Source organism: Urocampus carinirostris, chromosome 5 (assembly GCF_059441175.1).
Source record: "Urocampus carinirostris isolate Australia breed hairy pipefish chromosome 5, RoL_Ucar_1.0, whole genome shotgun sequence".
Classification (NCBI taxonomy): Eukaryota; Metazoa; Chordata; class Actinopteri; order Syngnathiformes; family Syngnathidae; genus Urocampus; species Urocampus carinirostris.
This window is the reverse complement of record NC_142353.1, coordinates 11,727,395-11,740,630: the sequence shown is the minus strand read 5'-3', so window position 1 is coordinate 11,740,630 and position 13,236 is coordinate 11,727,395. Positions and strand designations below refer to the sequence as shown.

General features: G+C 38.0%; 1 protein-coding gene across 2 annotated transcripts; it reads right to left on the bottom strand.

The window, feature by feature from the left end:
* Positions 1–4,300: 4,300 nt before the first annotated feature.
* LOC148365249 (uncharacterized) lies at positions 4,301–12,186 on the bottom strand. Of its 2 annotated transcripts, XM_088335732.1 has the most exons (3): positions 11,752–12,186; positions 6,057–6,477; positions 4,301–5,888 (listed from the first exon to the last, which is right to left on the bottom strand). In XM_088335732.1, exons 1-3 carry the CDS (start codon positions 11,846–11,848, stop codon positions 5,147–5,149), a joined length of 1,260 nt encoding a protein of 419 aa, XP_088191858.1. In that variant the 5' UTR covers positions 11,849–12,186; the 3' UTR covers positions 4,301–5,146. The 2 variants fall into 2 exon arrangements, with proteins under 2 accessions (XP_088191858.1, XP_088191857.1); XM_088335731.1 differs by having other exon boundaries at positions 4,301–6,477.
* Positions 12,187–13,236: the final 1,050 nt, after the last annotated feature.

Sequence of the window (13,236 nt, the reverse complement as noted above, 5' to 3'; positions counted from 1 at the left end):
GTTTGTCCGGCAGGATTTCGCCACGCTGTGCTGAGCCCTCATTCGCGCCACACAACACAGTGCCATCTAGTGGTCAAATATTATACATTGGAGCTTTAACCGTTATGTTGTAGGGTTACCACTTCCTGTGTAGTGTCTTGGGTAAGTACATGCTGTATGTAGCCATTCTTCTTCTTGCTGGTTTTTGGGATAGGGGTTTGCTCCCCCCCCCCACATGAAAAGGTACTGGTTTCCATGGATACCAGTGTAAGGGAAATTCTAGTTTGATTATACTTTGAATGTGCCTTTCTATGATTTTATCCTCAGGAGCACCTAAACAAAGCCAAAGATTATATCCAGGTGCTGTTTGCATTCTTTCAACAATTGTATCATCTTGGGTCCTGCTAACTATCAATCAAGATGTCCTTTGCTTTAGTGCCAGGAAGCTTGCCTCCCCTTCTATACTTCCTTGATTTTACAGTATCTCATCTCATTTCATCTCTTTAGCCGGTACGCGGGGTTTACAGTAACTCATTGTTCTTTAATGTACCGGTACAAAAGTTTCACTTTTCTCACTGTTCATCTATTGTGCTCGCATGCCATCTAGCGACCACCATTATATCGCTCCATTTAATCACGTGATTTAGTTTAAGCCAACTTGATCCGTTTCATGTATTCATGTGATCTTATTCAAGCCGATCAAATGTGTTGTTTTACATCTGTGTTTTGAATAAATGGGCTTGTAGTTCTCTGATTGGGGTCTATCCTCTCTGAGCCGATCTTGGAACCAGCTCTAGGAGAGAGCTCAGGTGGAATACGCCTCCGATGAAAGGGCTACAAAAAAAATCAATCTCCGACAAAAAAAAATCAATCTCCGACACAGAGTCTGTTTCTTTCTTTACCTTAATACAATCTCAAGTTTTAACCTTGACAAGCAGTAGCATTAGATGCCTCCTGATCTGACTCAGATACAGCACCATTATGTTTTGGTCGTTGTTGGTTGAGCCGGACCTCAGCATTGAATGGCACTGGCGTGTGAAAATACTGATGGTGGGAAAAAAACCATTGTGTTATATTGCATCATTGATGGCATTCATATTTTTCTTGAAAAACAAACCTTGTGGCAATGACTTTAAATTCTTTGCTTTAGGACACTAAAGGCTCTTTGTCCAGTAAAAGACTTAAAGTCTAGTATTTTTTGTATCTATATCTACATGATCTATGTATTTAAACAAATAAATTCACAGCTCACGGATCCCCTAACCCAGGGGTCGGGAACCTTTTTGACTCAGAGACCCATTAAAGCACAATTTTTGGAAATTTGTTTCAGTGAGAGCCATATAATATATTTTAAGACTGAATTCAATCAAATGTGAGCATAACAAGCGTTTTGATTTATTATTTTTAATAACGTTGTTATAATACTCACCATTAATTCGACTTCTGGTGCTGCATGGATTTGCTGATGATTTTGTAGTCTGGTTGGTACTTGGTGAGTTTAAGCTTCATGCAGGCATTGAGGCTTTCATCCGTTAAACGTGATCGTAGGTTGGACTTGATGTTTTTGAGATGTGAAAATGACTGCTCACATGACTACGTCGATCCAAACATTGTCAAACACGCCTCAGTGTGTGGTATGTGACTGGAAGCGCGCTTCAAGTTTTGAGAATCAACTCGTCTTCGGGTTGAAATCTGTTCATTTCTGTCCACATGTGCTTGCTCGCCAACTCCGCTTTCTTTTGTGCAATTCTTTCCAACTCTTCATTCAGTGATTTGAACTTGTTCATCCACATCTCTGAGGCCTTCAGGTCAGCCAGTTCTGCTTCAAAATCTACCAGGGAGACATCAGGAATGCAAGCAGGTCGGGTGTGTTCAGTGAACACTCGTTTGGATGGGTGGTGAACTTGAAAAGACCAGAGTGCTCACGAAATTCTCCAAAGCGCGCATTGAACGACTGAAAGAGACTGGATGTGAAGCCAGCTAGCTGGTGGAGATCAAAGTTTTGAGTGGGCTCACTTGATGTGCATGCCTCTGTAAACCCTCTCCATTTTTCAAAATGTAGTAAGCGACCTGTTCCAAGATCCTTGATGAGGAGCTCCAGCTTGTTTTCAAAAGCAAACACAGCGTGTTGAAGGGATAACACTGTATTTCCAACGCCTTGCATTTTAACGTTGAGCTTGTTCAGATGTTCGGTAATATCCACGAGATAATGGAGCCACTCAGATTTCGCTAGCTCAGGATGCTCTTTGCCTTTCATTTCAAGGAAAGCAAAATAATGAACTATAAACTCATCAGATTATTTTTTTAATTTAAATGGCAATCAAAATGAGGATATAAAACATCAATAAATACTAAGCTGGCAAGGAAAACAAGAAAGGACACTACCAACCCTTAGGATATACAATACACTGCCTGTTCTGAAGGTCCTCTACTAAGGCCTTTCAGTTTGTTAAAATCTACAAGGTTACAAAAAAAACAGATCAAGAGTGTGGAGCCCAGAAAACAGCAACATGATTGCAAACAGTGATCAAAAATAGAATAATCCTAAAATTAGAAGCATAATTATTGCTACAGAGTCTCTACAGCTTAAGGCAAGTTAAATTCAAGACTCTTTATTCAAGACTTTAATGCCTTTTGAAACTAAATTAAGACCATATAAAAAAAAACACCAAAAAAACCCCCACAAACACTGCATTTTCTGCACACAATACATTTTGCAATACAAACATCACTGGGCACAGCTTTTAGTTATTGCAAAAAAAAAAAAAAAAATAATTCGTCGGACAGCCGCTTCTCATTAAATGTACACTTTCCCGCGGTCCAAAATATTTGTCTCCTTCTGAAGTGTCAATGTGTATTGTGTGTAGGCCCAAGCCATGCATTCACTCATAAAGGCCTGACTGAAACCACATCACCGTTTTGATAATTCCATTATTATGGTCACGCCATATTGCCATGTAAGTAAATCGGTGAATTACTTGGGAAAAATAAAAAAGACAATTGATAAATGTTACTAAATCTTTTTTTGTTCAAACAACTATAAATATGAATCTGTTAACATTTTCAAGATTTTAGAAAATTGGATTTAAGACATTTAATGCAAATTAAGGCCCTATTGTTAGGATAATAAATCATGTCTTTTAAGACTAACTAACCACAGGAACCCTTGTGCAAGTGTTCAATAAAATCACTTTTATTTTTCCTCTTTAAAGTCTTTATTAAAGGTGTAAGCTGGTGTGCCATCTCAATGCATACAATGTTTACTACGCTGCTATGACAAAGACAATTCAATTATCAAAATAAACCAAATCTAGGAAAACAAATTCTTCTTTCAATGCATTTAATAGTCAAAATAAACCAACCTCGGCATGATAATCAGTGTTCTTGCAAATGTTCAAGTCAAAATATAAAGAACCTGGCATTATGTGCATTTTTGCATGCGCTTATAATTAAAAAAAAAAGAGAATTACCCTTGAACTATAGGCATTGTTTATTAAAAGCAAAAAAAAAAAAAAAAAATCAAGACAAATGTTTAATAAACATTACATGATTTTTTTGATAACAGACTTTTTGTTTTCTGTGAGGCTCGGGACAAAATGACTGGACTGGTCAGTGTTCTAGCTGTTGGGAGCCCTGCTCTAAATCACTTTGTATGCTTCTTCAATCAGTTGTTATAACTGAATATCTGTTCTAACATAATTTTAATTTGTTCGTTAGTCAATTCAGAAATTATCGCCATGTGTTCACTCACAATATACATTCAACATTTTCTGAGATCTTTTTTATCCCTCCTACTTTAATGAACAGAAACAATAAACACTATTGAAAAAAATGCAAATTTTTAAAGTGAGACCCGACAAATGGGATCTCATTTGATACAACTGAAAGAGCAAGCTTCCGGGGCTTTCGACTGCCGGCTCAATAATTTACTATTCCACATCATATTCAAGTAAACAAGTGCATCTTCCCACAAAGGCTCAAGTTCAAAGATAATTTGAATTACTTAGATCATGGATGTGCATTTAGTATATATGAAGACAATCGAAATCCCAATGTATATTTGAAACGTGGAATTGTTACTACATTCAAAGTTATCCTTTCACCCGCTTTACATTTCAGAGTTACTGGGTTTAATTACAGCCTCCCTTTGCGGAGTTTGCATGTTCTTCCCGTCCCTGCGTGTTTGTTTTTTTACAGACACTGCTGTTTCCTCCTATATTGCAAAAACATGTTTGGGAGGTTGATTACTGATTCCAAAATTGTACCTTGATTGTGGTGATATTGAAATGTGACACAGTATAAACAGTGATGATTCAATGAGTTTAACTATGAACTTTTTATTATTACAGTCATCTCCATCACTTATTCAGTGGCAATTGATGCACCATATGATTATTATATATATTTAATGTTCTTTTCAGATGATCTTCGGGAAAACAATTTTTTTCAAACAGATACCCAAATCTTGCGGAGCAAACAATACAGACACCACATGGCAATACCATTCTTGTATTTAATTTCATCAGCACCACATGACATGACAGAATTATTTGAAAGGAATAGCCTTACACTAATATTTTAACCAAAATCGGAGCAAAAAAATAAATTTTCACCCATGTGCCTTTTAAAGTGTTCCCTCAGTCTGGGCACAGTTTTCACCAGTACATGTTTTTTTTTAACTCCAACTCTGATTTTTTTCTTTCATTACCAAAAACTAAGGAAGCAAACTTTTTTTCACATGAGTGGTGGAACCCCAAATGGTGCTGTAAAATACAACTAAAATATAAATCCAAGACACACCCAAAAAAAATTGTACGCTGTTCTTGAACCGTTCAGAGAATATAAAGGGTTTTGGTCCAACACTCCGAGATCTTGTCCGAAACTGAAAAAATCACTGCAAGTGCTACTAAAATTGAATAATCTGAGTTGAAAAACACAGAAACATGAGGTTATTATTTGTATTTTTTGCAATGAAATGCCTGCAGATAAGTGAAGCATGGGTATCTTAACTGGCGAACAGGTGAGACAATGATTAAGGCTTTACCATTCTCTAACAATCTGAAAAATTAAACATTGTATTTTACACATTTTTATGGGTAGGTCTAGGCGTTTTCAAAAGTGTCAGTTTGGAGATGACCAGTTTTTATGTGAATTTATAAACTCCCACTCAGAGGGGATTGTTGACCACAAGTTGAGCGGGCAAAACGTTTCTCACCCGTGTGTGGGTTCTTGTGTGCCTTTTTAAGTGGTCTGTTTGGCTAAATGTTTTACCACAAAGGGTGCAGGAAAAGGGTTTCTCACCTGTGTGGGTTCTTGTGTGTATTTTTAGGCTTCCACTCTGAGAGAATGTTTGACCACAAAAAGAGCAGGAAAAAGGTTTCTCGCCCGTGTGGGTTCTCAGGTGGATTTTAAGATTCCCTCTCATAGAGAATTTCTGACCACAAACTGAGCAAACAAACGGTTTATCACCAGTGTGCGTTCTTGTGTGCCTTTTTAAGCTTTCCTTTTGGCCAAATGTTTTACCACACTGGGAGCAGGGGAAAGGTTTCTCGCCCGTATGGGTTCTTGTGTGGCTTTTAAGATTCCCTCTAAATGTGAATTTTTGACCACAAACCGAGCAAACAAACGGTTTATCACCCGTATGGGTTCTTGTGTGGCATTTGAGTTCCTGTCTCTCAAAGAATTTTTTACCACAATCAGAGCAGGCAAAACGTCTTTCACTCGTGTGAGTTTTTATGTGCCTTTTTAGGTAAACTTCCTGGCCATATGTTTTACCACACAGGGAGCATGGGAAAGATTTCTCACCTGTGTGGGTTCTTGTGTGCATATTTAAGTTCTCCCTCTGGGAAAATTGTTCACCACAAAAAGAGCATGCAAAGGGTTTCTCACCTGTGTGGATTCTTGTGTGCCTTTTTAAGTGCTCCCTCTGGCCAAATGTTTTACCACACAGGGAGCAAGAAAAAGGTTTCTCACCTGTGTGGATCCTTGTGTGTGCTTTTAAAGATACCATGTGAGCAAATTTTTGACCACAAAATGAACAGGCAAAATTTTTCTCCCCCGTGTGGACAATCATATGCCTCTTCAACTTCGACTTCCATTTAAACGCTTTTCCACACTGAACACATATATAGGAGTTCCCGTCAGTATGACATATCAACTGCTCACTAATGTCATCTGAGTGTGATGCGTCGTCACCACCAGAAATTGGAGCCAACCACTTGTCTGATTGTGAGCATTCACGCTGCTCATCATCGCTTTCAGTTTTTATGTGTTGACTTGAGCTGCTGCTTGGAGGCTCATTCCAATTTTCCTCTTCCTGTTGATCTTCCATCTTTAAGTCGACCACAGTCACAGGAAACTCTTGAAAATCTTCTTCTTTAATAACCAGTAGAAAATGCTCCTCCTTTTTAACTTGAATAGGCTCTGTGTCTTCCCCCTTCTCCACACCAGGCAACTCCTGCTTCTGCCCATCAGGAGGAAGGTATTTTTCACTGACATCTGTAGGAAACGATCATAACAAGTTTACATTAGACTGCTCAATACAGACAAATTATACACACATTTACCTGCTTTTTTATTTTTTAAATATTTGTCTCTTCAAAAAATGTTGGATCATCTTACACATTTTAAGATCACACAATGGGACAAGCTATGGCCATATAATATGAACACATTAAAGTACAACCTCAGGACTCAACCAACTGTATTCAAACAAATCGGCGTTAGACTCCCCCAAAATTGAGCATTTTCTGCTGAGGTATTTGAAGGAAAAGTCCCATCTTAAAACAGACCCAAAAGTCAATTGAGCGGCCATCTTGGCTATTCATCTGGGGAGAGTTCATCAGTCTGACGACATTTATTGAAAATGTGTTGTGGTTAGGTGTTTCACTGCTTCTTTTTTCCCGGAAAAATAATGGGTCCAAAGAAAGTTATTGATAAGGAGTAGGAGGAGAAAAACAACGAAGACAACCATCAAACCTAAAGACATCGAGGCAAAATAACAGATGAGTGTCCGATCTAGCCTGACTTTAGAAGTCAACCATTTAGACCTTTTTGAAACATAAGGAAGTGATAAAGAAGGCCAATGTAAAACAGGGAGTGAACGCGTTTTACCGAGCAAGGGCCACATTTAACTAAGGAAATGAAAAAGTTGCTGCTCTTTTCATCCTCTCCACATCCTGTATGCCACTGGACTGTAGTGCAGAGGCACAATGCAGTTATCTTCAATCTTTATTATCTAAACATTTAAATAATTATCATTTAGGTCCAGGTAATGGGGAAAGATTTACTGTATTTGAGATTATTTCCGCATAACTGATTCATTACATGCCACTTTTTTGTTTACATCATGTGTGCGCAAGTGCGCATATCTGTGAGACACTATCGAAGAGGATATCCGGTGTGAATCATGCATTTTGCAGGGCCACAAACACATCATCCATTTACATTTTTAAATTTATAATCTTGCATCTGCATATATCATGACATATGATTTTAGGTTTTGAGTAAACCGTGAATATATATATTTTTTTAGAAGAAATCTTTCCCCATTTAGATATTGGGTAAAAATGACAGTGATATGTAGCTACCTTGATTTTTTGGGCATGGGCCATAACAAATGTCCATAATCGAGTCCTGATCCTTGCCCTTAAACACATTTCATAGTGTCCTTTTGGGCTCTACCCGTAGGGGGCGATGGATGACGCTTCATAGGAGATAACCATACAAACTAATGCCAGCTTCTGTTGATTACAAGTGAAGAACAAATGCAATCGCAAAGTCACCAGACAGCAGTGTCTCGTTTTAAAGCAGACCTATTGAGAAAAATGGCAACAATTTCAAGCATTTACACGCACTTCACCAAAAAGTGAAGACAACATTATAATGTAAGCACTCTCAGGGATTTCAACCTTTTATACAAAGACCGCATAATAAAAGTCCAAGAAATAAAATGACCAACTGTTGGCATACTTGTCAACCTCCAGGGCCGTGTATTTTTCCTTAGAAAATAACCTCACACTATTTTTTTTTTCAAATGTGTTAGTCTACATAGTTGGACATTATTATGCATGATACAGTTTAACATTTGACATTTTACACTTGTTTTGTTTTATTCTTTTCTAGACATAAAGTACATCCTTAAAAAATGATGATTATACAGGGTTCGTATATCCCTTTCATGGCCAAATTAAAGCAATTTTCAAGGCCATTTTTAAAATTTTTCCAGTACCCTCAAAGGAAGAAATCCAGCGCCGATAAAGAGCTTTTTTTGACGTTGATGACTAAAATAAAGTCGTTATCTTGCTGTTAGCACATACTTTGTGCTCATTTGAGCTTCACCTATCTGTGATCTACAATATTTTTTGTGTCAGTGGGCTGCTATAAACTGATACGAATTCTGCTATTCTGCTTCAAAAATGCACGCACAGCTTAGCTACGTCACAGTTGTTTACAAAAACAGAAAGGGCTCTTTATGTGTTGGGTAATAATAGAGTTCAATACGGAGGACAAAAAGAAAGTATTGTATGTATTAAAAGCAGAAAAATTAGCAAAATGTAGACTCATTTAAATGATATTGATTGCTCTGAAGAAGAGTGCATTCGATATTTCAATCTTAGAGAGCTCTGATTCTTTTTCATTTGTTTTGCAAATTTAAAATATTTTTTGGGTAATTTTCAGAGGATCTGTGTCTAAATAGAAAGGGTAGTAATATAGCTCCAGTTGCTTTGCATGTGATGCCGGGCTTTGTCAACATCAAGTGGACATATTTTAAACTGCAGCAGATGTTTCTCGTGTGCTTCTCTGGGTGTTGTCCTGCGGACCGAATTAAAAACATTGGCAGGCATGTTCGACACCCATATATTAAGTCATGACAATGTGGCTAAAATATCTCCACGTGGGGATCCTTCGGCGAGCGGAATGAGGTTGAGGCCTTCGAGTTTAAGGGGAGTTGTCATCCATCACTTTGGTGCATTACCGACCCCACTATCATTATGGATCATTGTCCAGGTTCATATTCATAGTTTATTCCTCTACTCTTATTATGGAAATATGGTGCTTCGAATTAAATTATTTTTCATTTGACAATTGTTTTGATGCCAGTCTGATAGCCCTTTGAAAGATCTGGTAAACATGACTTGACTCATCGTTCTGCAATTCTTACCTCCAGCATTCTGCTATAACATGCTTTACTGATTCTTCCTTCTGACAGTCTTCACAAAATCCAGAGTTACATTTTCGTATTAGTTTTTATGTATTGTTTAAGGCACCGCGTCTAATTCTTTGTCTTTTGATCAGTTTCCAGTTTTCTTTTCATGCCATCAACCCTGGCATTTTGTTGAATTTTACACACAGGGTTCGTATAACCTTTTTATGGACAAGGACTTTCAATGCCAATTTTCCAGTTTTTCTGGTAACATTAAATGAACAAATCCAGTGCCGATCAAACGAACAAGAGACTTATCTCAAAAACCCTAGCGCTGTCCCTCACAGGCATTCACGTGTGGCAACAGACCAATCACAGGCACGAAATGACACAGACGGGGGATAATGAGTAACACATTTTGTAAAGCATTTTTGTTATCTGTAACCAATAATTAAATAAAAACATTTAAATCCTTTGTACATTACTTTATTAGTTTTGATAGTCAAAGGGGCAATAAATTCGGGTACTGACGGGTCATGTGTGATGTGGATCTCGGTCTCCAGGAATTGCTTCGGCATCTATCACACAGGCCCATAAAACACCTGGACATGGTGAAAACTAGTTACCAATATATGGACAACAGAGAGCAAGATTCAAAAAACTCTTTGTATATTTATAACACTTCATATGTCCAGTTTATGTTGTCTTACAATGTGTTCAATTCACAGTTCCAGTCTCTACTTCATTAAAATCGTGAAAAATCCAAATCTGTTTTTTGGTTTTGTTTTTCATTTTAAACTGTTAATACATTGTTTTAACAAATAGTTATGGATATTGCCAGACATTGAAAGTTTGGATTACACGGGAAAAACGTACCAAAAGTTATCACTCATAACCTCATTTCTGAGTCTTTCATGGCCAAAATTAAAAAATTCCAGGCGGTCTGTATGATAATTGGTCAACAGAGGGTTAAGTGCATTAACTGGGTTCAAGTGTAATATCCCAGTTGCGTATAGTTCTTATTTAAGTTGTAAATACTTTACATTAAAGGTGAATATTATTATTATTATTATTATTATTAATACATGTCTTTTTTCTATTCATGAGTCTTTATATTGGGCAGCACGGCGGATGGGTGGTTACCGCATCCATGGCAAAGTTCTGAGGTCAAAGGATCAAATTTAGCTCACAGCATTCCTGTGTGGAGTTTGCATGTTCTCCCCGTGATTCCCTCCCGTTTTCTCCCACATTGCAAAATCAAGCATGTCAGGTTAATTGGCCTGTCGAAATTGTCCCTAGGTGTGAATGAGCGACTGAATTTTCTGTCTGTGTGCCCTGTGACTGATTGGCAACCGGTTCAGGGTGTTTCCTGCCCACTGCCTGAAGATAGCTGGGATGGGCTAAGGCACACCCGCGACCCTAATGAGGATAAGCGGTGCAGATAATGGATGGAGTCTTGATATTGAATATTTTTGGCAACTTGAATGCGATTGTAATATTTTTGTAGAAATACAAAAATGATGGTGATTCTGATTGATACGGTCTTTTTAAAGTCCATTGAACATTGTTAACACATACTGAAGAGTTTAAATTTCACATTTTATGGACACCTCCAACGACGCACCCCACGTTCAGGCACCAATTCAATCAGGAAAAAAAGACAGAAAAAACATACCTGTCAACCTGTACGTTTTTGCCTTACAAAGTACGTTTTTTATGCATTTTAAGACGTGTACGATGTACAAGATAATCTCTACGGAAAAACGCAAATTTGTCAATGATGGGTACCATCCGGTATACACCGACTATCACGAAACGGCAAATCAATCAAGTCTAACGGGTTCGCCGCGGTAGCCTCTATCTCGGTATCGATTTTTTTCGTTGCGAACGAAAGCGAGCGTTTGATGCTACTGTGCGCATGCGTCTGCCGCTGTAGAGCCTAATGTCGGAAGCGCAGCAGAATGCGCGTTCAAGCGAAGGGGGAGGATTTTGCAGAGGAGTCGAAATTAGGCACTACACCAGAAGACCCCTTAACAGCTGCAGAAGTGATGTTTTGCCATTTCATCGCAGAGCACAACATACCTCCAACAGTTGCCGATCACTTCACAGTCACAGTCACAAGGCTGCAAAGGGTTGTATTTTCTGACCCTGTTAAATAGTCTGTTTGGAATTTAAAATACAAGCATCAATGGTTGATATTGTGGTTTGGTTTACAAATAGAAATGCCTACTAATTTTTTCCTCCAAAAATATCTTTATTTAAAATTTAAAGTGTTATTAATGGGTATTTTAGTTACGCTGATAACAATTGTTCCAGATTTTTTATAAACATATTTTATTGTTTTCATTAATAAAAATATGTACAGAATGATGTAACGAAACACATGTACAATATAACATGTTAAACTACATAAATGAACACGTTTGAAAAAAAAATATGGTGTAAGATTTTTTTGTATTTTGTCAGGGAAAATACGAGTTTGTAAGGGCATGGAGCCGTGGAGGTTGACAGGAATGGAAAAATATAAATTCAATAAAGTTAATTCTTTAAACTCCAATTAAAAACGAGAACAATTAAGTATTTATCAAAAGACAACGCAAAGAAGTCCAAGTAATAAAATGGCCAACCTGTTCTGTTCAACATCACTCGAAGCTGCTTGCAAAAAGTGTCCGACAGTTGACGTTGTAAGTCCTCTTCGAACTCGACATTCGTTGTTTCGCACATTTTCACTCTTGAAATCCCTTCTTGGGGAAAAAATAACTTATTCTTTGTAAGCAGCCCCCAAGATCAGTCTTAGTAAAGTAAGCAAGCGGCTAAATCTGCTAGGCTAAACAAACCAAATCAATGTCTGCACGTTTGGATCTTTCAAAATTAGTATAAGGGAGAGGTGATGCAGCCATTACGCTTGACTTCAATAAGTAGTGACAGTGCGGGTACATTTGAACAATTACAATATATATTGGTGCTTCCTCCGATGACCAGGCCACACTAGTGGCCTGGTGCTCGATTGCTAACTGCTAACTGCTAAGTTATAGTGCTGTTTCGTTCGGGAACGAAACGGCTCCATGAGACGGCTTTTTAACGTGAACGGGAGCTGGCTCCCCTCCAATCAAGAGCCGTTTTTCTTCGAGACGCTTTTTTTCTCTTGTGATTCTGTTTCTTCTTTATTTGTCTTTCCTATATATTTTTTCCATTTTATATTATTTTCTTCTTTTGCTATTCTTACTTCTCTTTTGTTACTTCTTTTCTTCTTTTATCCCCCTTGTTTTGCTCATTTTCTTTTCTTTTTTTCTTTTTTTCCCCGAGCTTTTACTTCTTTTTTTCTTGCATTTTTTACCATAAAGTCCTTGTTGTGAATTTGTTTTAGTATATTAAGTGTTGGCATTGTTTTATTTGATCTCTTTTGGATGTTTAAATAGTTTAATTTATGTTTCCTGTGTTTTTCAGGGATAATGTCTTCTACGATTAGCTTTTTTTTTTACATTAAAAAAATGTTGAAGTTGATTCTTGTGATTGAGTGGTTAGCACGTCCGCGGCACAGTTCTGAGGTCATGGATTCCAATCGAGTCACCTGCCTTCCTGCGCAGAGTTTGCTTGTTCTCCCCGTACTTGCGTTGGTTTCCTCCAGGCACTCCGGTTTCCTCCCACATTCCAAAAATACGCATATGCATTTCAGATTAATTGGCCAGTCTAAATTGTCCCTAGGTGGGAATGAGTGAGTGAGTTGACTATCTTTGTGTGCCCTGCGAGTGGCTGGTTACCAGTTTAGGGTGTCCCCTGCCCACTGCCCAAAAATAGCTGGGATGGGCTCCAGCACCCCGCGACCTTGCTGAGGATAAATAAACGGTGCTGATCATAGATGGATGGATTTTTGTGATATTATGTGTCTAATAACATAAGAACTACATTCCCTGAGATGCCACATTTTTACAGAGCATGTGTGGCGTGTCCCCAAACGTATGTAGTTGTACGTTATGGTTTGCTAGCAACACAGGTAGAGTTCTTCTGCCTAAGGCAGAAGGGGTTTCTCGGTTAACGTACGCCTTTCAAACTCTGTCTTTGGACCAGAAAATGTTGACGGAAAATTAAGAAGCTGCTTTTCAATTTGGGGT

What these genes read in the sequence shown, in the direction of transcription:
- LOC148365249 (XM_088335731.1), bottom strand. Translation starts at nt 11,848, where the DNA reads ATGTGCGAAACAACGAATGTCGAGTTCGAAGAGGACTTACAACGTCAA. An exon ending in AGTGATGTTGAACAGAACAG is followed by an intron (nt 6,478 to 11,751) that starts GTTGGCCATTTT and finishes CGTTTCCTACAG; the next exon opens with ATGTCAGTGAAAAATACCTT.